Source organism: Dermochelys coriacea, chromosome 1 (assembly GCF_009764565.3).
Source record: "Dermochelys coriacea isolate rDerCor1 chromosome 1, rDerCor1.pri.v4, whole genome shotgun sequence".
In the NCBI taxonomy this organism is placed as follows: domain Eukaryota; kingdom Metazoa; phylum Chordata; order Testudines; family Dermochelyidae; genus Dermochelys; species Dermochelys coriacea.
In genome coordinates, this window is record NC_050068.2 from 11,226 (window position 1) to 38,266 (window position 27,041).

At 45.2% G+C, this 27,041-nt stretch overlaps 1 protein-coding gene across 5 annotated transcripts in view; it reads right to left on the reverse strand.

Annotated features, from left to right (window-relative positions):
• Positions 1-957: 957 nt before the first annotated feature.
• The window catches only part of LCMT2 (leucine carboxyl methyltransferase 2), a 121,067-nt gene continuing 94,983 nt past the window's right edge, over positions 958-27,041 (reverse strand). For 3 of the 5 annotated variants that reach the window (XM_038421455.2, XM_038421444.2, XM_038421466.2), the window contains 3 exons: positions 2,457-2,644; positions 2,230-2,365; positions 958-1,508 (listed from right to left, as the gene is read on the reverse strand). In XM_038421455.2, coding sequence (XP_038277383.2) covers positions 1,341-1,508; positions 2,230-2,365; positions 2,457-2,644 — 492 coding nt within the window. In that variant the 3' untranslated portion in view covers positions 958-1,340. Of the gene's footprint in view, positions 1,509-2,229; positions 2,366-2,456; positions 2,645-5,855; positions 6,297-8,288; positions 8,333-12,269; positions 12,345-27,041 lie in introns of those variants that run through there. The other 2 variants (XR_006277519.1, XM_043503945.1) reach the window with 2 other exon arrangements.

Consider the following 27,041-nt stretch of genomic DNA (forward strand, 5'->3'; position numbering starts at 1 on the left):
AATAAGATGGAAAATAACATATTGCCTCTATATAAATCCATGGTACACCCACATCTTGAATACTGTGTGCAGATGTGGTCACCCCATCTCAAAAAAGATATATTGGAATTGGAAAAGGTTCAGAAAAGGGCAACAAAACTGATTAGGGGTATGGAACTGCTTCCGTATGAGGAGAGATTAATAAGATTTGGATTTTTCAACTTGGAAAAGAAACAATTAAGTGGGGATATGATAGGCGTCTATAAAATCATGACTGTGTGGAGTAAGTAAATAAGGAACTATTATTTACTCGTTCTTAAAACAGAAGAAATAGGGGTCACCAAATTAAATTAATAGGGAGCAGGTTAAAAACAAACAAAAGGAAGTATTTCTTCACACAACGCACCGTCAACCCGTGGAACTCTTTGCTAGAAGATGTTGTGAAGCTCAAGACTATAACAGGATTCAAAAAAGAACTAGATAAGCTCATGGCTATCAACCAGAATGGGCAGAGATGTTGTTCCCTAGCCTCTGTTTTCCAAAAGCTGGGAATGGGCAACAGGGGATGGATCATTTGATGATTCCCTGTTCTGTTCATTCCCTCTGGGGCACCTGGCATTGGTCACTGTCAGAAGACAGGATACTGGGCTAGTCTGACCCAATGTGGCTGTTTTTATGTTCTCTTCTAAATCTCCAGGGATTCTGGCATCACCCTACCCAACAGCTGTGGAGGTGACTGATTGCTTTGATGGAACAGGGAAACTGCCTATAATGGGATGGGAGTGCATCAGGATACGTGAGGCATGAGCTGCAGGGCTGAGTCTGCCTAGTGTCTTCCCTACACTAAACAAATGTTTTACCCCCAGCTCCCCTAAAACCCCCCCACAATCTTTGGCTAATTGTGGTTCTACTGCATATCCTGGGAAGTAGGCTGGCTCCCTCATTTCATCCAGAGGGGTTGTGGCACCAACACAAAAAGCAGTTTTGAAATGATTATTTATTTTACTATGTAAAACAATGAGAGAGAACAATAGAAAAAAGTACGATACATACATGTATGCAATGCCGGCCACTTTTCCCACCGCTCAGACCACCATGCTGTCACATCACCTCTCTGGGTCTTCAGACACTTTTCAACTTCCCCACTGCCCCAGGGTCATGTTGCTGTTCTGTGTCCTTGGACCTCCCCATTGCCATCAGGCCAGATTACTGCTCTGGGTGGCAATCCCTTGTGGGATCACATCACCAGCTTGGGCCGCAGTACAGCCACTTCTGCCACAGGGCCACCTGACCTCTGTGGTATGCAAGTGCACCATCTTCCCAAGCTGCAGTTCTGTGGTTCTATCCTGATTTATCTCCCATCACTGACTGGTCAGGATGTTGCTGAGGCATAAGCAGACAGGGTGCAGGTTGAGATGGGTCCCGAAGGAGAAGCAGTTCCCACCACCACCAATGAGCAGCAGCTCTCTTTTGTCCGGCAGGAAGACGCTGCTGTGATTGTGCAGCATTAATGGCCACTTCAAGGACACCTGGAAAAGAACAAAAGTCCTGTGGGGGAAACGTACACTGTCTGTTCCAGGCGAGCTGGCCAGACAGGCACTGGAGAGGTGCATGGAGGCCAAGAGGGAGCACAGGAAGTGGTGGTGGTGGGGTGCATGGACAAAATGCTCAAAGCCTGGGAGCCGGAGGGAGACTGGGTGCTCAGAGACCCAGAGTGTGTGGATCAGCCCAAGAACTCAGAATTCTTTGCTAGGAGAAAGAGTATGGGGCAGAGCTGGGGTAGGGACCAGGCTGCTGAAAGAAGTTTATTTATGGAAGCCAGTGCCCTTTCTGAGGAAAGAGGAGCCTCCTCTAGCCCAGCCCAGCAGTAGCCCTCTGTCTCCTCCCTTCATTCAGCTTCCCAAAGGCAGCATCCTTGACCCTGATCTCTCCTCCTCCCACAGACTCTCTGTGACTCTTATGGCCTGGCCCATCTTGGCTTCTCCCTCTTCTAGTCTTGGCTATGGCAGCTCCCCACCTTTTGGCCTCGCTGAGCCCCAGATTCCCATCTCTGCTGAGATCTCCATCCCCTCTGGCCATGCTGAGTTCAGCTGGCAGATGCAGCGGCATCCTATTCGGGTCCCAATTTATCCCCTTCTGTATTCTCTATTCCAGGGGCCTGGTCAGTGACAATCAACAGAGCCCAGGAGACTTCTCCTCCCTTTGTGGAACACAGATTCCTCCTGGAAAGGGGGTTGTTTCAGTACTTACTGTGTCAATCTGATAATCCAAGCTGAAACCTGTCATCAGGTCAATCACAGTCACACCAGGTACTGATGCAGAGTGAAGCCATACTCCCCCCACAAGCAGGAGTTTCCCATCATGTACATGGGCAGTGTGTGAATACCTGTGGAGAGAGTTCAGAGAGACACAACTCCAATGATGATGAGAGCGAGAGATAGGGCACGTGCTTATTGTCCCATGGGATCACCACTGACCTGGGGATGAAAGGAGGGTGAGTCTCTACACCCTGCCACTGAAAGCCACTCCCAGTCGGTCTCAGAAAGAGCACCGAGTTCAATGGTTGCTCAGCTGCTCCCAGGCCCCCTGCAATGAGCGTTCCCCCGTTCCAGCTGCAGGCACTGTGAGAGTGACGGCCTTCAGGGACTGGCCCCCCGACAGGAATCTAGACAAGCGGAACACAATGAGCTGCAGGTTCAGGGGATCAGAAGCCCAGAGCTGAACTGGACAAGGAGAATGTTTGTACTCCCTGCCCACCCCCAGCCATCCCCACAGGATTAATCTTTCCTTTACTCACCCCCCAGGGATCTGACATTCTCCCCTCAAGGAGAGAACTGGAGGTAGATTGGGATGGCTGAAGGTGAAGTGAACCTGGGGGAAGACATGCCCAACTCCCCAGTGGAGGGAGGATTCTCTCTAATCTATCTACAGCATTTATAAGGCCCCCATTACCAGAGTATCTGAGCAACTCACAATTTTTAGCATATTTAGTCTCATAAGCCTGAAAGGTAATGTAGCTCTTTGTAACACCTCTTCATCAGCCTCTCGACTAAGGCTTTTGATATTGTCTTGCATGACCACCTCATAAACAAACTAGGGAAATACAACCTAGAGGGAGCTACTGTAAGGTGGGTGCATAACTGGTTGGAAAACCGTTCCCAGATAATAGTTATCAATGGTTCACAGTCATACTGGAAGGGCATAATGAGTTGGCTCCTGCAGGGATCAATTCTGGGTCTGGTACTGTTCAATATCTTCATCAATGATTTAGATAATGGCATAGAAAGTACACTTATAAAGTTTGCAGATGATACCAAGCTGGGAGGGGTTGCAAGTGCTTTGGAGGATAGCATTAAAATTCAAAATGATCTGGACAAACTGGAGAAATGGTCTGAAGTAAACAGGATGAAATTCAATAAGGACAAATGCAAAGTACTCCACTTAGGAAGGAACAATCAGTTGCATATTTACAAAATGGGAAATGACTGCCTAGGAAGGAGTACTGGGGAAAGGGATCTGGGGGCCATAGTAGATAACAAGCAGTTACAAAAAAAGTGAATGTCATTCTGCGATGTATTAGCAGTAGTGTTGTAAGCAAGACACAAGAAATAATTCTTCTGCTGTCCTCTGCTCTGATTTGGCCTCAATTGGAGTATTGTGTCCAGTTCTGGGCACCACGTTTCAGGAAGGATGTGGACAAATTCAAGAGAGTCCAGAGAAGAGCAACAAAGGTCTAGATGATGATGAAAGGTCTAAAAAACATGACCTGTGAGGGAAGATTGAAAAAACTGGGTTTGTTTAGTCTGGAAAAGAGAAGACTGAGAGGGGACATAACAGTTTTCAAGTATGTAAAAAGTTGTTACGAGGAGAAGGAAGAAAAATTGTTCTTGTTAACCTCTGAGAATAGGACAAGAAGCAATGGGCTTACACTGCAGCAAGGGTGGTTTAAGTTGGACATTAGGAAAAACTTCCTAACTGTCAGAGTGGTTAAGCACTAGAATAAATTGTCTAGGGAGGCTGTGAAATCTCCATCATTGGAGGTTTTTAAGAGCAGGTTAGACAACACCTGTGTGATGCTCTGTACCTTGGGGGAGTACCCTACACCTCTATGTTCATCCTTATAATATAATTGTGTGGTATCCAATGTAAATTTTGTCATGGGTGTCTTTAGAAGGCTCATGATGCACTGAGCATTGTAGTAATGTAATAGGTTGTATATAGTTATGTGGTTGAAAATGTGTCTTCATCGCTTAAAAGAAGCCCAGGCAAAACTCTCCAAGAGCAGAGGGGCAGTTCACAGCTCATCAGGGCATGTATCAGACAAATCCAGCCCAGCCTCACAGGAACAAAGGACACTGGCCTAGGCAGCAACACAGGATCTGCTGGACTTTCGAGTGAGTCCCTTTTCCTTGGTCAGTGTGGGACTACGATGAGGTAATGCTCACCTGACTCTGAAGGGGAGGGGGGAAAATCCAAGAGGGAAGAAAGAACATGATAAAAGGGAATGATGTTTTCCATGCTTTCCCTCTCTCTTCCACTTCCATCTGCAGACATCACCACTAAGCGACTAAAGCACTGATCAAAGTGGAGAGCCTGACTAAGGGCAACCAGCCATCCTGTGGTAAGAAGCATCTAAGTTTGTAAGGGCACTGAAGGTGTTAAGATCAGTTTAGAATGCTTTTTGCTTTTATTTCATTTGACCAAATCTGATTTGTTGTGCTTTGACTTATAATCACTTAAAATCTATCTTTGTAGTTAATAAATTTGTTTGTTTATTCTACCTGAAACAGTGTGTTTGGTTTGAAACGTGTCAGAGGTTCCCTTTGGGATAACAAGCCTGATGCATATCAATTTATTTGTTAAACTGATGAACTCATATAAGCTTGCAGCGTCCAGCGGGTATAACTGGACACTGCAAGACAGAGGTTCCTAGGATTGTGTCTGGGACTGGAGATATTGGCTAGTGTCATTCAGTTGCGCAAGCCAAGAAACAGCTTACATGCCAGAGGCTGTGCGTGAACAGCCCAGGAGTGGGGGTTCTCACAGCAGAGCAGGGTAAGGGTGGCTCCTAGAGTCAAGGATTAGAGTGACTTAGCAGAGCACAAGTCCAGATAACACCAGGGGAATGTCACCTCTGCCATTTTCTCATTTCCTGTTATTATTTCCCCCACAAGCAGTAAAGGGCCTGCTCTGTCCTTGGTCTTCCTCTTGTTTCTAATGCGTTTGTAGAACTTTTCTTGTTACCCTTTATGTCTCTAGCTAGTTTGATCTCATTTTGTGCCTTGGCCTTTCTAATTTTGTCCCTACATACTTGTTTTATTTGTTTATATTCATCCTTTCTAATTTGACCTCGTTTCCACTTTTTGTAGGACTCTTTTGATTTTTAGATCATTGAAGATCTCCTGGTTAAGCCAGGGTGGTCTCTTGCCATCCTTCCTATCTTTTCTACACAGTGGGCTAGTTTCCTCTTGTGCCCTTAATAATGTTTCTTTGAAAAACTACCAACTGTCTCTATTGTTTTTCCCCTTAGACTTGATTCCCATGGGATCTTACCTACCAACTCCCTGAGTTTGCTAAAGTCTGCCTTCTTAAAATCCATTGTCTTTATTTTTCTGTTCTCCCTCCTACCATTCGCTAGAATCATGAATTCTATAATTTCATGCTCATTTTCACTCAAGCTGCCTTCCACTTTCAAATTCTCAACAAGTTCCTCCCTAATTGTGAAAATCAATTCTAGAACAGCCTCTCCGAGTACCTGTCTCCACCTTCTGAAATAAAAAATTGTCTCCAATACATTCCAAGAACTTATTGGATAATCTGTGTCCTGCTATGTTATTTTCCCAATAGATGTCTGGGTAGTTGAAGTCCCTCATCACCACCAAGTCTTGTGCTTTGGATGATTTATTTGCTGTTTAAGCCTCATCCACCTCTTCTTTCTGGTTAGATGTTCTGTAGTAGACCCCTACCTTGACATCACCCTTGTTTTAATGTTGGTATTTAAATTCCTGTGGCACAGACTCCCGTTTCCAAAACCATAGATAGAGGTCAGTGAATTCCCTGATCAGCCCATTCCCTGATCAGCCCACTTTTGAAGATCTCCAAAGAAATATCATCTGCTTTGCCATTTGTCATTTGCTTGACAGCTTTCCACTCTTCAGATACGTTCAGCAGAATTGAGAGGTGGTCTTGAAGTGGAAGTTGTTCAAGATCATCAAGAGCAGATGCTGACATGGTGGATGGGCAGTTAAGCACCTCTTTGAAGAGTTCAGCCAATGTTTTCTGAATTTGTCCATGATCAACCAGCAGCAGTGACTCATCTGCATTTCAGATAGGAGTGGTACCATTAGAGTGAAGGTGTACATAGTCTTTAGCTCATCAAAAAAACTATTTGGAGTCTTTTGGTCTGCCACTGATTGAAGCTGCTCAGCTTTCATGTTTTCAACAGCTATCTTTTGTGGCAAAACTTAGCTTGCAAATTACACTTTATAAATGAATAAGCCATCTTCTTAATAGATAAGTTTTTATTATTTATCCATAACTGGTGAAGAGCATGCATGCATGGATGTCAGAAATTGCTTTATCTCAGTGTCATTTTTGTCAAACCAGTCCTGATGCTTACTGTTTACGAAGCTGAAACTTCTTTAGATACATCAAATGCTGTTTCCTTAAAAGATGACCAGGCAAAGCGAGTGTTCATTATGTCTGACTGAGAAAGTGTGAGAACTTCACATTTTTTAACAAGTCTGGAGCATGTGAGCTCAGATTTCATTATGTGCATACTGAGCTTGGGTACTGGAGAGTAACGACATCTGCGCTGGTTTAATTGGAGGAGCACTGTCATTTTACTTCTCACAAACCGATGATCAGACCACATACATGTTCCCCACATTGTACAGGTGATTTTTACATACTGATGGTCTTGTTGGTGTACATTGACAGAGTTAATTAAATGCCAATGACAAGAATGGGGAAGCATACATGTTGTTCTGTGCTTCGTTGTTTGCTGAAATATGTTTGTGATAACTAGCTGGTTCTCCGTGCACTTTGTGATGAGTAGTGTGATATTTGAGTTCTCTTTCCCCACACCATGTTTACCAATCACCATACACAAGACTATAAAAATGGCCATACTGGGTCAGACCAGTGGTCCATCTAGCCCAGTATCCTTCCTTCTGATAGTGGCCAGCGCCAGATGCTTCAGAGGGAATGAACAGAACAGGACAATTATCGAGTGATCCATCCCCTGTCATCCAGTCCCAGCTTCTGGCAGTTAGAGGTTAGGGGGCACCTGGAGCATGGGATTGCACTTCTGACCCTCTTGGCGAATAGCCACTGATGACCCTATCCACTATCAATTTATCTAATTCTTTTTTTAAACCCAGTTATACTTTTGACCTTCACAACATCCCCTGGCAACAAGCTCCACAGACTGACTACGTGTTGTGTGAGAAGTACTTCCTTTTGTTTGTTTTAAACCTGCTGGCTATTATTTTCATTGGGTGACCCCTGGTTCTTCTGTTATGTGAAGGGGTAAATAATACTTTCCTATTCACTTTTTCCACACTAGTCCTGATGTTATAGACCTCTGTCATATCCTCCCTTAATTGTCTCTTTCCTAAACTGAAAAGTCCCAGTCTTTTTACTCTCTCCTGGTATGAAATCTATTCTATACCCTTAATCATTTTTGTTGCCCTTCTATGTACCTTTTTCAATTCCAATACATCTTTTTTGAGATGGCGAGATCAGAACTGTACACAGTATTCAAGATGTGGGTGTAGCATGGATTTGTATAGTGGCAGTATGATATTTTCTGTCTTATCATCTATCCCTTTCCTAATAGTTCCTAACAGAGTTAGCTTTTTTCACTGTTGTTGCACACTAAGCTGATGTTTTCAGAGTACTATTCACGATGCCAAGATTTCTTTCTTTAGTGGTAACAGCTCATTTAGACCCCATCATTTTGTATATTTAGTTGGAATTGTGTTTTCCCATGTGCGTTACTTTGCACTTATCAACACTGATTTTCATCAGCAATTTTCTTGCCCAGTCACCCAGGTTTGTGAGATCCCTTTGTAACTCTTTGCAATCAGCTTTGGACTTAACTATCTTAAGTAATTTAGCATCATCTGACAACTTTGCCACCTCACTGTTTACCCCCTTTTCCAGATCATTTACGAATATGTTGAGATCCCACTATTTACCATTTTCCACCACGAAAACTGATAATTTATTCCTTCCCTGTGTTTCCTGTCTTTTAACCCATTATTGATCCATGAGAGGACCTTCCCTCTTATCTCATGACAGCTTACTTTGCTGAAGAGCCTTCGATGTGGGATCTTGTCAAAGGCTTTCTGTGATCGGGGACTCTTTATTGAGAAGAATAGACAGGCCTGTAACTAGAGCTGATCCTGAGAATAGAAGGGTGTGCTGTCTTCCGGGTGCTAAGATACGGGATGTAGACCTGAGGTTGAAAAGGATCCTAAAGGGAGCGGGAAAGAATCCCCTAATTATCCTTCATGTGGGAACAAATGATACGGCTAGATTCTCGCTGGAAAGTATTAAGGGAGACTATGCTAGGCTGGGGAAGACGCTTAAGGAAATTGAGGCTCAGGTGATCTTTAGCGGGATCCTTCCTGTTCCTAGAGAAGGGCAACAAAGGTCTGACAAGATTATGACTGTCAACAGATGGCTTAGGCAGTGGTGCTATAAGGAGGGCTTTGGGATGTATGACCACTGGGAGGCATTCACGGACAGAGCTCAGTTCTCTCGGGATGGACTTCATCTCAGTAGGGAAGGAAATAGACTTCTAGGATCGAGGCTGGCACAACTGATAAAGAGAGCTTTAAACTAGGAATTGGGGGGAGATGGATGGGAGATGTCCAGAAAATCTCCACACCAGATTTTAGCATTGAGAGGGAAGAAGATGAAGTAAGAATGGATACAGCCGTGGGTAGGAGAATGTATATAAGGAGCGAGGGCGGTGTGAATACTAGTCTAATAGGTTATACTGGCTGTAGAATGACTGTGCCTAATAGGGTACAAAATGTGAGCGAGGCCAAACAGCAAAAATTAAGATGTTTGTACACCAATGCGAGGAGTCTAGGTAACAAAATGGAGGAACTAGACCTACTGGTGCAGGAAGTGAAACCAGATATTATAGGGATAACAGAAACATGGTGGAATAGTAGTCATGACTGGACTACAGGTATTGAAGGGTATGTGCTCTTTAGGAAAGACAGAAACAAAGGTAAAGGGGGTGGAGTAGCATTGTATATCAATGATGAGGTAGAATGTAAAGAAATAAGAAGCGATGCAATGGATAAGACAGAGTCTTTCTGGGCAAAAATTACATTGGGGAAGAAAACTAGTAAAGCCTCTCCTACGATAGTACTTGGGGTGTGCTATAGACCTCCGGGATCTAATTTGGATATGGATACAGCCTTTTTAATGTCTTTAATAAAGTAAATACTAATGGAAACTGCATGATCATGGGAGACTTTAACTTCCCAGATATAGACTGGAGGACCAGTGCTAGTAATAATAATAGGGCTCAGATTTTCCTAGATGCGATAGCTGATAGATTCCTTCATCAAGTAGTTGCTGAACCGACTAGAGGGGATGCCATTTTAGATTTAATTTTGGTGAGTAGCGAGGACCTCATAGAAGAAATGGTTGTAGGGGACAATCTTGGCTCAAGTGATCATGAGCTAATTCAGTTCAAACTAAATGGAAGGATTAACAAAAATAAATCTGCAACTAGAGTTTTTGATTTCAAAAGGGCTGACTTTCAAAAATTAAGGAAATTAGTTAGGGAAGTGGATTGGACTGAAGAACTTATGGATCTAAAGGTAGAGGAGGCCTGGGATTTCTTTAAATCAAAACTGCAGAAGCTATCGGAAGCCTGTATCCCAAGAAAGGGGAACAAATTCATAGGAAGGAGTTGTAGACAAAGCTGGATGAGCAAGCATCTTAGAGAGGTGATTAAGAAGAAGCAGAAAGCATACAGGGAGTGGAAGATAGGAGGGATCAGCAAGGAAAGCTACCTAATTGAGGTCAGAACATGTAGGGATCAAGTGAGACAGGCTAAAAGTCGAGTAGAGTTGGACCTTGCAAAGGGAATTAAAACCAATAGTAAAAGGTTCTATAGCCATATAAATAAGAAGAAAACTAAAAAGGAAGAAGTGGGGCCGCTTAACACTGAGGATGGAGTGGAGGTTAAAGATAATCTAGGCATGGCTCAATATCTAAACAAATACTTTGCCTCAGTCTTTAATAAGGCTAAAGAGGATCTTGGGGATAATGGTAGCATGACAAATGGGAAGGAGGATATAGAGGTAGATATTACCATATCAGAGGTAGAAGCGAAACTGAAACAGCTTAATGGGACTAAATCGGGGGGCCCAGATAATCTTCATCCAAGAATATTAAAGGAATTGGCACCTGAAATTGCAAGCCCATTAGCAAGAATTTTTAATGAATCTGTAAACTCAGGAATAGTACCGAATGATTGGAGAATTGCTAATATAGTTCCTATTTTTAAGAAAGGAAAAAAAAGTGATCCGGGTAACTACAGGCCAGTTAGTTTGACATCTGTAGTATGCAAGGTCCTGGAAAAAATTTTGAAGGAGAAATTAGTTAAGGACATTGAAGTCAATGGTAAATGGGACAAAATACAACATGGTTTTTACAAAAGGTAGATCGTGCCAAACCAACCTAATCTCCTTTTTTTGAAAAAGTAACAGATTTTTTAGATAAAGGAAATGCAGTGGATCTAATTTACCTAGATTTCAGTAAGGCATTTGATACCGTGCCGCATGGGGAATTATTAGTTAAATTGGAGAAGATGGGGATCAATATGAACATCAAAAGGTGGATAAGGAATTGGTTAAAGGGGAGACTGCAACGGGTCCTACTGAAAGGCGAACTGTCAGGTTGGAGGGAGGTTACCAGTGGAGTTCCTCAGGGATCGTTTTTGGGACCAATCTTATTTAATCTTTTTATTACTGACCTTGCCACAAAAAGTGGGAGTGTGCTAATAAAGTTTGCAGATGATACAAAGTTGGGAGGTATTGCCAATTCGGAGAAGGATCGGGGTATTATACAGGAGGATCTGGATTACCTTGTAAACTGGAGTAATAGTAATAGGATGAAATTTAATAGTGAGAAGTGTAAGGTTATGCATTTAGGGATTAATAACAAGAATTTTAGCTATAAGTTGGGGACGCATCAATTAGAAGTAACGGAAGAGGAGAAGGACCTTGGAGTATTGGTTGATCATAGGATGACTATGAGCTGCCAATGTGATATGGCTGTGAAAAAAGCTAATGCGGTTTTGGGATGCATCAGGAGAGGCATTTCCAGTAGGGATAAGGAGGTTTTAGTACCATTATACAAGGCACTGGTGAGACCTCACCTAGAATACTGTGTGCAGTTCTGGTCTCCCATGTTTAAAAAGAATGAATTCAAACTGGAGCAGGTACAAAGAAGGGCTACTAGGATGATCCGAGGAATGGAAAACTTGTCTTATGAAAGGAGACTTAAGGAGCTTGGCTTGTTTAGCCTAACTAAAAGAAGGTTGAGGGGAGATATGATTGCTCTCTATAAATATATCAGAGGTATAAATACTGGAGAGGGAGAGGAATTATTTAAGCTCAGCACCAATGTGGACACAAGAACAAATGGGTATAAACTGGCCACCAGGAAGTTTAGACTTGAAATCAGACGAAGGTTTTTAACCATCAGAGGAGTGAAGTTTTGGAATAGCCTTCCAAGGGAAGCAGTGGGGGCAAAAGATCTATCTGGCTTTAAGATTCTACTCGATAAGTTTATGGAGGAGATGGTATGATGGGATAATGGGATTTTGGTAAGTAATTGATCTTTAAATATTCAGGGTAAATAGGCCAAATCCCCTGAGATGGGATATTAGATGGATGGGATCTGAGTTACTATAGAAAATTCTTTCCTGGGTATCTGGCTGGTGAATCTTGCCCATATGCTCAGGGTTTAGCTGATTGCCATATTTGGGGTCGGGAAGGAATTTTCCTCCAGGGCAGATTGGAGAGGCCCTGGAGGTTTTTCGCCTTCCTCTGTAGCATGGGGCATGGTTGACTTGAGGGAGGCTTCTCTGCTCCTTGAAGTCTTTGAACCATGATTTAAGGACTTCAATAGCTCAGACATGGGTGAGGTTTTTCATAGGAGTGGGTGGGTGAGATTCTGTGGCCTGTGCTGTGCAGGAGGTCGGACTAGATGATCAGAATGGTCCCTTCTGACCTTAGTATCTATGAATCTATGAATCTATGAATCAAGATACAATATTCCAACTGGATCTCCGTTGCCCACATGCTGGTTGACACCTTCAAAGAATTCTAATAGATTGGTGAGACATGATTTGCCTTTAAAAAAGCCATGTTGACTTTTCCCCAACATATCATGTTCATCTATGTGTCTGATAATTCTGTTCTTCATTATAGTTTCAACTAATTTGCCTTGTACTGAAGTTGGATTTACCAGCTTGTAACTGCCAGGAAAGGCCCTGCCTAGACCCTTTTTTAAAAAAATTGGTGTTAGATTGGCTATCCTTAGGTCATCTGGTAGAGGCTGATTTAAATTACAGATTACATATTAAATGCTGTGGAATACAGGAGATCAGACTATATGATCTAATGTCCCTTCTGGCCCTAACCTATATGAAATGTAGAGAAATACTACTATCCCCATTGTACAGACAGAGAACTCAAATAGAGAGAGACTAAATGAGTTGCCCAAGGTCACACACACAGTCTGTGGCAGAGCAGGGGATTGAATCTTGGTCTTCTGAATCCCAGGTTTGTACCCTAACTGGACAATTCCCCCCAGGCACTAACAATACCCATTTCTGTTTCCATGTACAGGATAGCTGCTTCACAGGGTGGAGAGAAGCCTATGGGGGTTTTGTTTTTTTAAATAAAAAATTTGGATTTTTAAAATTTATATTAACTATTTTTCTTTTTAAAAAATACTTATTTAAAATTAAATCTGAAATTATTACAATCTATGTTAAGGTCTAAATTTAAGGTAATCTATTACAACAATTCAAATGAAATAAAAATAATAATCAAGTAGTACGTGTTTGCTGCTGAAGTTTTAAAGAAAGTCAAATGGTGGAAGTCACTGGCTAAGCACCTGGATCACCAGAGTTTGCTGAAGTGCCAAACCAGTGCCAAACCAGCAGTATCCTCTTCTGTAGGTGCACAGAGAATATTTTCTCCATTTCAGTTTATTCAACTAGCTCAGTTTAATGAATAGTTCATTCAAAGTTGAGAACAGCTAGGGAGCTGAAAAAGCAGGAAACTTGTTTTCCGCTTCCAATCTATGAATAAAAATAAGGTGAGGATGAAAACTGCTGGTTCCAAAATCTTGATGGACCGGGAGACTAGAAAACTTGTTGGTGCTGTGGAATGTTGTTGCTGGTGCAGTGTTGTTACTGCTTCCAGTATTGCTGTTCTTGAAGCTTCAGCGTCAGCTGCACTAGCAGACAGTGGCATGTTCAATCAGCAGACCTCAATGTTACTCATAAAATCGACCAAATGCTCGGTTCAGTGGTGAAGGCACTCGGCCAGGTTTATTGTCGATAAAGCACAGTACTAGAGCCCCACAGGAGCTACAGATACAATAACTAAGGATTACTGTGCCGGGATGGGCTTCATCTATCAAATACTGGGAAGGAGAGCTTTAAACTAGGTCCTATGGGAGATGGTGACAAAAACCCGGCCAATGCACATCCAGGCTTAAGTAATGACAACAAGGGGAATGGACTATTTCTGGAGAAGAGACTAGAAATCACAACTGCATTAAAAAGGTAAGAGGAAAAGCAAGAAGGCAGTCTGCAAAATATCTTCAATGGCTGTATACAAATGCAAGGAGAATGGGAATAAGCAGGATGAACTGGAAGTCATGGTATATAAAGAAAATTATGACTTCACTGGCATTACAGAGACTCGGTGGGACAACTCTCATGAATGGAGTACCAGTATTGATGGATATAGTTGTGCTGTACATCAAAAATATATACATTTGGTCTGACTTCCAAGAGTAAGTGAGTGACAGATCTACTAAGAGTCTCTGGGTGAGGATAAAAAGGGAAAAGAACAGTAGTCATATTATGGTGGTGGTCTATTATAGACCACCAAATCAGGAAGTGGAAGCAGATGAGTCATTCTACAAGCTGGTAACCAGATTAGCTAACACACATGGACTTCTATTAATGGGGGATTTTAACTTCCCTGAGATCTGTTGGAAGACTATTATAACAAAACATAATATGTCCTGCAAATTTTTAGCATGTGTAGGGGACAACTTTCTGATTCAGAAAGTTGAGGAAACAACTAAGGGGTCACCCGTTTTGGATATGGTTTTGACCAACAGGGATGAATTAGTTGCAAACGTGAAGGTGGTTGGAAACTTGGGAGAAAGTGATCATGATCAGATAGAATTCAAGATCCTATGGAAAGGAGGACATGAGAACAGGAAAACAAGGACACTGGACTTCAGAAAGGCGGATTAGGTTCAACAAGGACAAGTGCAGAGTCCTGCACTTAGGATGGAAGACTCCCATGCACTGCTACAAACTAGAGACTTAGTGGCTAGGCAGCAGTTCTTCAGAAAAGGACCTAGGGGTGACAGTGGATGAGAAGCTGTATATGAGTCAACAGTGTGCCCTTGTTGCCAAGAAGGCTAACGGCATTTTGGGCTGTATAAGTAGGAGCATTGCCAGCAGATCGAGGGACATGATCATTCCCCTCTATTCGGCACTGGTGAGGCCTCATCTGGAGTGGCTGGAGAGGGGCTTTGACCTGGTCTTGGGGTTTTCCCCACTCTTTGGCACATCTCACAAGACCGGACATAGGTAGAAACGTCCTTGCCCATTCCCTCCCAGCGGAATGACCTCCCCAAATGGTCTTTGGTCCTGTTCACCCCAGCATGGCCACTAGGATGATCGTGTACTAAGCTCAAGATCTTTAGCCTGTACTTAGTTGGAACTACCAACTGTCTTTGAGGATGCCAGTCTTCTTGGTGTCCACCAGAAAGAGTTTCCTGGTATAAAAGTCCTCTTTCTACAACAAACCGGGATCAATTTGAAGAGCTGAGAGGCGGTGGGTTGCTTCGTGCTGCAGTCCAAGCTCCCTGGAGTGTTTCATCTGCTTCCTGCTCGGCCTGGAACTGTTCCCTTGATGCTGGAGACCTCAGTTCCTCGCTGGATGGTGGACCTGGGCTATTCCCTCGGGAAGTGATGCAGGGGATGGGGCTGGTTCAGGGGACGGAGACCTGCTCTCCGCGGGTGCGCTAGGTTGGGGTTCAGGCTCCAGCTAAGCCTCTTGTGTAGGTTTAGCTGCCAGGGCGGCCTCAGCGGTGCCCTCTGGCGTTGGGGTTGCAGACAGGGTTGCAAGCGCTGGACTCAGTGCTGGCAACGGTTCTGGTGCTGGTTGCTCCGCCAGTGCCGGTTCTGGGCCTGGCTCTGGCTGGGTCTCTGCAACTGGATCCACTACTGCTGTCGAAAACATTGGCATGGAATCTGGTTCCACCACCTCAGTTTGGGTCTCTGGTAACACAGATGGGGCCCTTGTAGAAGGCTCAGTGACAGAGCTAGATGTGAAGGTTTGCTTCGCCTGGCTGCGGGTGACCATTTCCACCCTCTGGGCTAGCTTCACATGGTTGGCCAGGTCTTCCCCCAGCAGCATGGGAATGAGATAATAGTTTTCTTATTCCATAAATACTGTTTTATATCATCATTGGTCACAGTCAGGAACTGCTCCTGTATAACTAAATCACATGTCCCTTCAAAGCTAGTTACACCCCTTCCTTTGACCCATTTATCTAACAGATCCTTCATCTGATTTATATAAGCTACATTACTTCATCCAGGCCCTCTCTTAAGGGCTGTAAATTTTACTCTGTAAGTTTCAGGTGTAACTTGAAATTGTTTCAAAACCAAATCCTTAAATTTAACGTATGTAGGGGCAAGGTTGCGGAAGATTGGCAAGGAGCTAAGTGGTGGACTGAGTATTTGACTGGATGTAAGCGGAGGGTGCAAGCAGTTTCAATGAACTTTGTCCGACAGACCCTGCCAAAAGATATTGTAGCATAGCTTAGCATATTTTTGCCTGTAAACGAGTCAGTTTATGTAATAAGTATAAATTATATATATAAGAATGTAACCAGCTGTTGACCCCCTGTAACCCTGAGATAAGTGTGGAGAATATAGCTCCGCAGAGGACTCCCCTGCAGTGGAGTCCTGCCTGTCAGCTGTCCCGAATGGCCAGAGTCCCCTGCAGCCCCTTTGCGTGTCCTAGGGGCTCCCCGCGCAGATTGGAGCGTAAATTCTTCCTTCCTTCAATAAAGCATAGTTTACTATTCTTAGGCCTGAGTGTCCTCCTTTCACTGGTATCTTCCCCCACTGCCCTTGCGGGCACAATTGGCATCACGAACAGGATACTAGCGGAGGGATGCCTCTTTGGGGAAGGAAGGATAAGGGGGAGGAAGAGAGCCGCATCCCCGGGTAGCCCTCCACGGGACGGTGGGCACCGGTGGCTCGCACTGGTGGGGTTGGTTGCCCCAGCCGCACGGCCGGAGCTAGAGCAGGAGCCGGGGATTACCCCAGTTAGGCTGGAGGAACTGATATCCAAGCTCCAGCTAGACAAAGTAGGACCCATGGAGCGAAAAGCAGTGGGGGACCTGGGATGTGTCTTCCTGACCACGCTCCGTGCGGTGGACGAGCCAATGCTGGTTCAGCACCAGAGAATGGGAAGATTAGAAGCTGATTTGCAGCAAGAAAACGAGGCCCATTCACTAACCCAAGAAGTCATGACTAGTACAGGCGAACGGACTGATTGGTTAGAGCACCGCTGCACAGTTATGGCGGCTCGCATTGCAAACCGCCAGCGGCGAAAGGGAGGATGGCAAAACGTGCGTCCCCTTGCTGTATGCGCACTGGTACGCAAAAACGACTGGGATCCAGAGACCTGGGATGGGGACATTTGGGAGACGAGTGAGGACGAGTCCCCTGGGGAGGGGAACGGCGGGACAGTACCCACAACTGCGGCCCGTTGTCGAGACACGATACGAGGAAATAACTGCTACCATTAAAGGTCGGCTCCAGGCGGACATCATTCGCCCCGCCATGAGCGCATTTAACAGCCCAATTTGGCCAGTCCGTAAAAAGGACGGAACCTGGTGCATGACAGTAGACTACCGCAACCTGAATAGGGTCACCCTATGATGATCATGACAGTGGTAGTTCCCAACATGGTCTCCATCATGGAGTGCCTCGCGACGCGGGTAGGGCAGTGGCATGTCGTGGTGGACTTGGCAAATGCCTTCTTCTCCATTGCCATTGCCCCACAGAGCCAGGATCAATTTGCCTTTACATGGGAGGATCGGCAGTACATGTTCACTGCGCTGCCTCAGGGCTACAAGCATAGCCCTACCATCTGCCACCAGTTGGTTAGTTGAGACTGGGAGCAGGTGACTCTTCCAGAGGGAGTGGTACTAGAGCACTATATTGATGATGTCCTGCTGAGCGGGCCCCATGAGGTGGCACTCTCCGAGGCCAAGAACAATGTGTTGCAGGCTCTGGCAGCCAAGGGATGGGCTGACAACCCTAGTAAAATCCAGGGGCCCAGCTAGGAGGTGATTTTCTTGGGAATACTTTAGTTGGGGCCTCAATGTAAGATCCCACAAAAAGCCATTGAAACAATTACCCACTTCCCAGAGCCCACTGGTGTAAGCCAAGCCCAAACTTTCCTGGGCCTCCTTGGGTATTGGCGCACATTTATTCCCCATCTAAGGTACATCTTGCAGCCCATAAAAGCAGTAGTCCGGAAGAAAGCCACGTTTAGTTGGCTGGGCCAAGCAGCATGCCGCATTCCAGCAGGCTAAAAAGGAGCTCAGCCAGCACGCAGTGCTGAGCCCGGCAGACGAGGCATCCCCTTCGAACTCAAGGTAATGGTGGTTGACCATGTGGCCTCGTGGGGGCTGTGGCAGCAAGCTTCGTCTTGAAAGAAGCCTATAGGGTATTGATCGCGATCCCTGCGAGGCGAGGCTGAGCGTTATACACCGCTTGAACAGCAGCTGCTTGCAGTAGTGTGGGCCCTGCAGCAAACTGAGCCCATAACAGGCGCAGAGCCTGTAAAGGTGCGTACCCTGCTTCCGATTATGGGTTTGGTCCAGGACGAAAGTCCGCTCACACAGACTGGGGTAGCCCAGACTCAGACCCTATGGAAGTGGAAATACTACCTGCAGCTGCCTATGCAAATGATCCAGGCAAGCATTACCAATGCGCACGCGTGGCTTTTAGCTGCTGTCACCTTCGAGGAACTGCCCTCCGGGGGCCACCACACTTATGCTCCCCCAGTCGAAGTGCCTCAACCCCCCTGTATGGAGGCCCCTCCCTACACCTCCTTAACCGAACAACGAGAGGTTGCGTGGTTTACTAATGGATCGGCCTCGTACAAGGGGGCAGAATGATGGTGGTGAGCGGCCGCATATAATCCCTGCCTTGAGGAAATACTGTTCGAAACTGGCCCTGGCCTGTCTTGCCAGTGGGCTGAGCTACAGGCAGCGTTCATGACCATCACAGAGAACCCAGGGCCCCTTTATCTGTATACGGATAGCTGGGCAGTCTACAAAGGCGTGACACGGTGGATAGCCATCTGGCATGCGGCTGGCTGGAAGGTGCATGACAAACCCCTTTGGGGTTACAACATGTGGCCTGCCATTTGGGATGCCTGTAGCCAGAGGCCCGTTGCTGTTCGTCATGTAGACACCCACCTGAAAGGGGAATGAGAGGAGGCCCGGTTCAACAGAGAGGTAGATGACATAGTCACAGTATATGTAGTAGCTGACCCCGGCCTGGCCAAGTGGATACATCAAAAGAGCGGTCATCTGGGAGGGGAAAAAGCAATGCAATGGGCCACCGATTGTGGCTTCCAGACCACGATCAGTGCGCAGCGGGATGCCCGTCAGCACTGCCCACAGTGTACCAGGCTCTCCCCCCAGTGCTTAAAAGCAGAAAAGGGGTACCTGAAGTGAGGTCAGAAACCTGGGGAAGTATGGCAGGTGGACTACATTGGCCCGCTGCCTGAAAGTCAGCGACATAAATACGCACTAACTACAGTAGACACATATTCAGGTCTGCTCTTTGTATACTCATGCGCAAACGCCACACAGGAGCAGACTATAAAGGGGTTGGAAGAACTTATCCTCTACTACGGATCCCCCCTCGAGGTGCAAAGTGACTAGGGAACCCATTTTACGGGATTGGAAGTAAGAGAATGGGCTAAAGGACGGGGGATTGCGTGAGTGTTCCACATCGCATACCACCCGCAGGGCACCTGGCTCATCGAACGCATGAACGGCTTGCTTAAAGAACAGTTATGCAAACTAACTCCCACTGAGACCCTGGCTGGGTGGAGCCGTAATCTCCGCCAGAACACGGCTGCGCTCAATGACTGCCCTCTGTATGGTTCCACCCTGTACGCTAGATTCAAGGGGGAGGTCATCGAGTGGCCCCGTGTGTTGCGAGTGCAGTGCCTGCACCTGCAAGCCCACCTCCCCATTCGGGCCACCCCGAGAAGTGCTGGTCTCAATCTGCAGGTCCCTCAAGAGGGCCTCACTCTTTAACCCAATAGCCAGAACCTTGTAAGTACTGGCTTAGCCATAGGGCTCCCGCAAGGCTATTATGGGCGCATTGTCCTACGCAGCAGTCTGGCCCTTAAGGGCATAGATGTTGCAGTGGGAGTAATTGACACTTACTATACCTTGGAGGTTAAGGTGCTGTTGGTTCACAATGGCCCACAGGCAGTAACCCTCCCCCAAGACGAACATATGCGCAGTGGATTTGCGAGCGAATTGGGTTGGCTGATGTCCAGGAGGTGGATGCGCTTGCACCCTCCACTCGAGCAGGAGGGTTGGGCTCGACTGGATGTGCAGTTTGGGTCCCCGACCCCATCAAACATAACCCGCTCGAAGGGGAAATCCTAGTTGATGGTCCTGGGGATACTCACCTCATATTGCTAAGAGGAGAAGATGCCCCAATTTATGTGCCCTCTAAGCGTCTTTCTTCCAGGCAACCATAACTGCTGCACTGCAGTTTGGGCGGGTCCGTGGAGCGTCCTGGTTGCGCCACCCGAAGGCTGACACCGGCGATGGCCCTACAGCATGTTCTCTATGGAATAATCCTCGAACTGATTTTAGCTGCAATAGGTGCCCAAGCCACCACAACACAGCCATCCAGTGGATGCAATCGGTGGCACTAGCAGGTAACAAGTCGGACTGTTGGTACTGCGCACATGCCCCCCAATTGGCAAGCTCTGGCATTCCATGGGCCACCGTGCCGTGGAATGAATCCTGGGCCCTTAATGACACCACTTTTCTCACTAAATATAATGAAACGCCCCCTTATTGGCGCCAAGGGACACTGGTAGTGATACAGGGGGACGTGTATTGGTGTGTTCAGCAGCCTTCGGTGATGGACGCCGCTCATCCCGTCGGAAAACTTCCCTGTTCCTCGTGCGCAGTGATAGCAGAATACCTGCCAGACACTGGGCAGTTTAACATTACTGCTGGCCCACCGGAAATGCACAGTAAGTGGATGGAGGGAGAGGCATGGGTCTCGAGTGACAATTGCTCCGGTTCCTCCAAAACCAATTTGACTTATACCAATGGTACCACCCTCTGCCATTGGTGGTGGCATTGGGGTGAGTGGGGACTACATACCCGTAGTTTTCTGTATTCCTACAATGCCAGTGCCCCGTATGGAGAACGCCCCTCAGAACAATTAGGCGCAGGCAAACCCCGCATGCACATTACTGGTCTCAGTGTGACCAAAGCTCCAATAGTTGGTGTCACAATGTCTCAGATAGCACATAGATTCATAGATACTAAGGTCAGAAGGGACCATTCTGATCATCTAGTCCGACCTCCTAAACAACGCAGGCCACAGAATCTCACCCACCCACTCCTACGGAAAACCTCACCTATGTCTGAGCTATTGAAATCCTCAAATCGTGGTTTAAAGACTTCAAAGAGCAGAAAATCCTCCCTCAAGTGACCCGTGCCCCATGTTACAGAGGAAGGCGAAAAACCTCCAGGGCCTCTCCAATCTGCCCTGGAGGAAAATTCCTTCCCGACCCCAAATATGGCGATCAGCTAAACCCTGAGCATATGGGCAAGATTCACCAGCCAGATACTACAGAAAATTCTGTCCTGGGTAACTCAGATCCCATCCATCTAATATCCCATCTCAGCGGATTAGGTCTATTTACCCTGAATATTTAAAGATCAATTACTTACTAAAATCACATTATCCCATCATACCATCTCCTCCATAAACTTATCGAGTAGAATCTTAAAGCCAGATAGATCTTTTGCCCCCACTGCTTCCCTTGGAAGACTATTCCAAAACTTCACTCCTCTGATGGTTAGAAACCTTCATCTAATTTCAAGTCTAAACTTCCTGGTGGCCAGTTTATACCCATTTGTTTTTGTGTCCACATTGGTGCTGAGCTTAAATAATTCCTCTCCCTCTTCTGTATTATCCCTCTGATATATTTATAGAGAGCAATCATATCTCTCCTCAACCTTCTTTTGGTTAGGCTAAACAAGCCAAGCTCCTTAAGTCTCCTTTCATAAGACAAGTTTCCATTCCTCAGATCATCCTAGTAGCCCTTCTCCGTACCTGCTCCAGTTTGAATTCATCCTTTTTAAACATGGGAGACCAGAACTGCACACAGTATTCTAGGTGAGGTCTCACCAGTGCCTTGTATAATGGTACTAAAACCTCCTTATCCCTACTGGAAATGCCTCTCCTGATGCATCCCAAAACCGCATTCGCTTTTTTCACAGCCATATCACATTGGCAGCTCATAGTCATTCTATGATCAACCAATACTCCAAGGTCCTTCTCCTCTTCCGTTACTTCTAATTGATGCGTCCCCAACTTATAACTAAAATTCTTGTTATTAATCCCTAAATGCATAACCTTACACTTCTCACTATTAAATTTCATCCTATTACTATTACTCCAGTTTACAAGGTCATCCAGATCCTCCTGTATAATATCCCGATCCTTCTCCGAATTGGCAATACCTCCCAGCTTTGTATCATCTGCAAACTTTATTAGCACACTCCCACTTTTGTGCCAAGGTCAGTAATAAAAAGATTAAATAAGATTGGTCCCAAAAACGATCCCTGAGAAACTCCACTGGTAACCTCCCTCCAGCCTGACAGTAGGACCCGTTGCAGTCTCCCCTTTAACCAATTCCTTATCCACCTTTTGATGTTCATATTGATCCCCATCTTCTCCAATTTAACTAATAATTCCCCATGTGGCATGGTATCAAATGCCTTACTGAAATCTAGGTAAATTAGATCCACTGCATTTCCTTTATCTAAAAAATCTGTTATTTTTTCAAAAAAGGAGATCAGGTTGGTTTGGCACGATCAACCTTTTGTAAAACCATGTTGTATTTTATCCCATTTACCATTGACTTCAATGTCCTTAACTAATTTCTCCTTCAAAATTTTTTCCAGGACCTTGCATACTTCAGATGTCAAACTAACTGGCCTGTAGTTACCCAGATCACTTTTTTTTCCTTTCTTAAAAATAGGAACTATACTAGCAATTAGCAATTCTCCAATCATTCGGTACAACTCCTGAGTTTATAGATTCATTAAAAATTCTTGCTAATGGGCTTGCAATTTCAGGTGCCAATTCCTTTAATATTCTTGGATGAAGGTTATCTGGGCCCCCCGATTTAGTCCCATTAAGCTGCTTGAGTTTTGCTTCTAGCTCAGATATGGTAATATCTACCTCCATATCCTCATTCCCATTTGTCATGCTACCATTATCCCTAAAAGCCTCTTTAGTCTTATTAAAGACTGAGGCAAAGTATTTGTTTAGATATTGGGCCATGCCTAGATTATCTTTAACCTCCACTCCATCCTCAGTGTTTAGCGGCCCCACTTCTTCTTTCTTAGTTTTCTTCTTATTTATATGGCTATAGAACCTTTTACTATTGGTTTTAATTCCCTTTGCAAGGTCCAACTCTACTCGACTTTTAGCCTGTCTCATTTTATCCCTACATGTTCTGATCTCAATAAGGTAGCTTTCCTTGTTAATCCCTCCCATCTTCCACTCCCTGTATGCTTTCTGCTTCTTCTTAATCACTTCTCTAAGATGCTTGCTCATCCAGCTTGGTCTACAACTCCTTCCTATGAATTTTTTCCCCTTTCTTGGGATACAGGTTTCCGATGGCTTCTGCAGCTTTGATTTAAAGTAATCCCAGGCCTCCTCTACCTTTAGATCCATAAGTTCTTCAGTCCAATCCACTTCCCTAACTAATTTCCTTAATTTTTGAAAGTCAGCCCTTTTGAAATCAAAAACTCTAGTTGCAGATTTATTTTTGTTAATCCTTCCATTCAGTTTGAACTGAATTAGCTCATGATCACTTGAGCCAAGATTATCACCTACAACCATTTCTTCTATGAGGTCCTCGCTACTCACCAAAATTAAATCTAAAATGGCATCCCCTCTAGTCGGTTCAGCAACTACTTGATGAAGGAATCCATCAGCTATTGCATCTAGGAAAATCTGAGCCCTATTATTATTACTAGCACTGGTCCTCCAGTCTATATCTGGGAAGTTAAAGTCTCCCATGATCACGCAGTTTCCATTAGTATTTACTTTATTAAAAACATTAAAAAGGGCTCTATCCACATCCAAATTAGATCCCGGAGGTCTATAGCACACCCCAAGCACTATCGTAGGAGAGGCTCTACTAGTTATCTTCCCCAATGTAATTTTTGCCCAGACGGACTCTGTCTTATCCATCACATCGCTTCTTATTTCTTTGCATTCTACCTCATCATTGATATACAATGCTACTCCACCCCCTTTACCTTTATTTCTGTCTTTCCTAAATAGCACATACACTTCAATACCTGTAAGTTCAGTCATGACTACTATTCCACCATGTTTCTGTTATCCCTATAATATCTGGTTTCACTTCCTGCACCAGTAGCTCTAGTTCCTCCATTTTGTTACCTAGACTCCTCGCATTGGTGTACAAACATCTTAATTTTTGCTGTTTGGCCTCGCTCACATTTTGTACCCTATTAGGCACAGTCATTCTACAGCCAGTATAACCTATTAGACTAGTATTCACACCGCCCTCGCTCCTTATATACATTCTCCTACCCACGGCTGTATCCTTTCTTACTTCGTCTTCTTCCCTCTCAATGCTAAAATCTGGCGTGGAGATTACCTGGACATCTCCCAACCATCTCCCCCAAATTCCTAGTTTAAAGCTTTCTTTATCAGTTGTGCCAGCCTCCATCCTAGAAGTCTATTTCCTTCCCTACTGAGATGAAGTCCATCCCGAGAGAACTGTCCTCTGTCCGTGAATGCCTCCCAGTGGCCATACATCCCAAAGCCCTCCTTATAGCACCACTGCCTAAGCCATCTGTTGACAGTCATAATCTTGTCACACCTTTGTTGCCCTTCTCTAGGAAAAGGAAGGATCCCACTAAAGATCACCTGAGCCTCAATTTCCTTAAGCGTCTTCCCCAGCTTAGCATAGTCTTCCTTAATACTTTCCAGTGAGAATCTAGATGTATCATTTTTTCCCACATGAAGGATAATTAGGGGATTCTTTCCCGCTCCCTTTAGGATCCTTTTCACCCCCAGGTCTACATCCTGTATCTTAGCACCCGGAAGACAGCACACCCTTCTATTCTCTGGATCAGCTCTAGTTACAGGCCTGTCTATTCTTCTCAATAAAGAGTCCCCTATCACATAGACCTGCCTTTTCCTGGTGACAGTGCTATTCTCCAGTCTCTCGCCTGTTCCCTCTGGCTGCATGTAGCCAGTCAATATGGGGATAGTTGAAATCCCCAATTATTATTGTGTTTTTTATTTTAGTAGTCTCTCTAATCTCTCTGAGCATTTCACAATCACTATCACCATCCTGGTCGGGTGGTCAGTAATATATCCCTACTGCTATATTATTATTCAAGCATGGAATTACTATCCATAGAGATTCCCGGATGACTGGAAAAAGGCTAATGTAGTGCCCATCTTTAAAAAAGGGAAGAAGGAGGATCCTGGGAACTACAGGCCGGTCAGCCTCACCTCAGTCCCTGGAAAAATCATGGAGCAGGTCCTCAAAGAATCAATCCTGAAGCACTTAGAGGAGAGGAAAGTGATCAGGAACAGTCAGCATGGATTCACCAAGGGAAGGTCATGCCTGACTAATCTAATCGCCTTTTATGATGAGATTACTGGTTCTGTGGATGAAGGGAAAGCAGTGGATGTATTGTTTCTTGACTTTAGCAAAGCTTTTGACACGGTCTCCCACAGCATTCTTGTCAGCAAGTTAAGGAAGTATGGGCTGGATGAATGCACTATAAGGTGGGTAGAAAGCTGGCTAGATTGTCGGGCTCAACGGGTAGTGATCAATGGCTCCATGTCTAGTTGGCAGCCGGTGTCAAGTGGAGTGCCCCAGGGGTCGGTCCTGGGGCCCGTTTTGTTCAATATCTTCATAAATGATCTGGAGGATGGTGTGGATTGCACTCTCAGCAAATTTGCGGATGATACTAAACTGGGAGGAGTGGTAGATACGCTGGAGGGGAGGGATAGGATACAGAAGGACCTAGACAAATTGGAGGATTGGGCCAAAAGAAATCTAATGAGGTTCAATAAGGATAAATGCAGGGTCCTGCACTTAGGATGGAAGAATCCAATGCACCGCTACAGACTAGGGACCGAATGGCTCGGCAGCAGTTCTGCGGAAAAGGACCTAGGGGTGACAGTGGACGAGAAGCTGGATATGAGTCAGCAGTGTGCCCTTGTTGCCAAGAAGGCCAATGGCATTTTGGGTTGTATAAGTAGGGGCATAGCGAGCAGATCGAGGGACGTGATCGTTCCCCTCTATTCGACACTGGTGAGGCCTCATCTGGAGTACTGTGTCCAGTTTTGGGCCCCACACTACAGGAAGGATGTGGATAAATTGGAAAGAGTACAACGAAGGGCAACGAAAATGATTAGGGGTCTAGAGCACATGACTTATGAGGAGAGGCTGAGGGAGCTGGGATTGTTTAGTCTGCAGAAGAGAAGAATGAGGGGGGATTTGATAGCTGCTTTCAACTACCTGAAAGGGGGTTTCAAAGAGGATGGCTCTAGACTGTTCTCAATGGTAGCAGATGACAGAACGAGGAGTAATGGTCTCAAGTTGCAATGGGGGAGGTTTAGATTGGATATTAGGAAAAACTTTTTTACTAAGAGGGTGGTGAAACACTGGAATGCGTTACCTAGGGAGGTGGTAGAATCTCCTTCCTTAGAGGTTTTTAAGGTCAGGCTTGACAAAGCCCTAGCTGGGATGATTTAACTGGGACTTGGTCCTGCTTTGAGCAGGGGGTTGGACTAGATGACCTTCTGGGGTCCCTTCCAACCCTGATATTCTATGATTCTATGATTCTATGATTCTAGTACAGTTTGGTTCATTTAAGATTTTTACTTCATTTGATTCTGTGCTTTCTTTCACATATAGTGCCATTCCCCCTCCAACATGACCCATTCTGTCCTTCCAATATATTTTGTACCCTGTGTGACAGGGCAAGGCCAGATGGCTATAGAAAAGTAGTGAGAAATAGATATATTAGCTCCAGGCTAAACAAATCCCTGGTACCAGGATAAGTGAAATGGAAGCTGCTCCAGGTCAATTAAGACACCTGGGGCCAATTAAGAACTTTCCAGAAGGCAGAGAGAATGCTAGGTTGACTGGGACCCCTGAAGCCAATCAGGGGCTGGATGAAACTAGTTAAAAGCCTCCCAGTTAGTCAGGTGGGTGTGCATGTCAGGAGCTATGGAAGGAAGTTGCACTTTTGGAGAGATTGAGTAATACATACCATATCGGGCACAAGGAAGGAGGCCCTGAGGTAAGGTGAAGTGGAGCTTGAGGAAGTGAGAGCTGCTGTGGGGGAAGTAGCCCAGGGAATTGTACATGTCATGTTTCTAAAAGGTCAGCTAC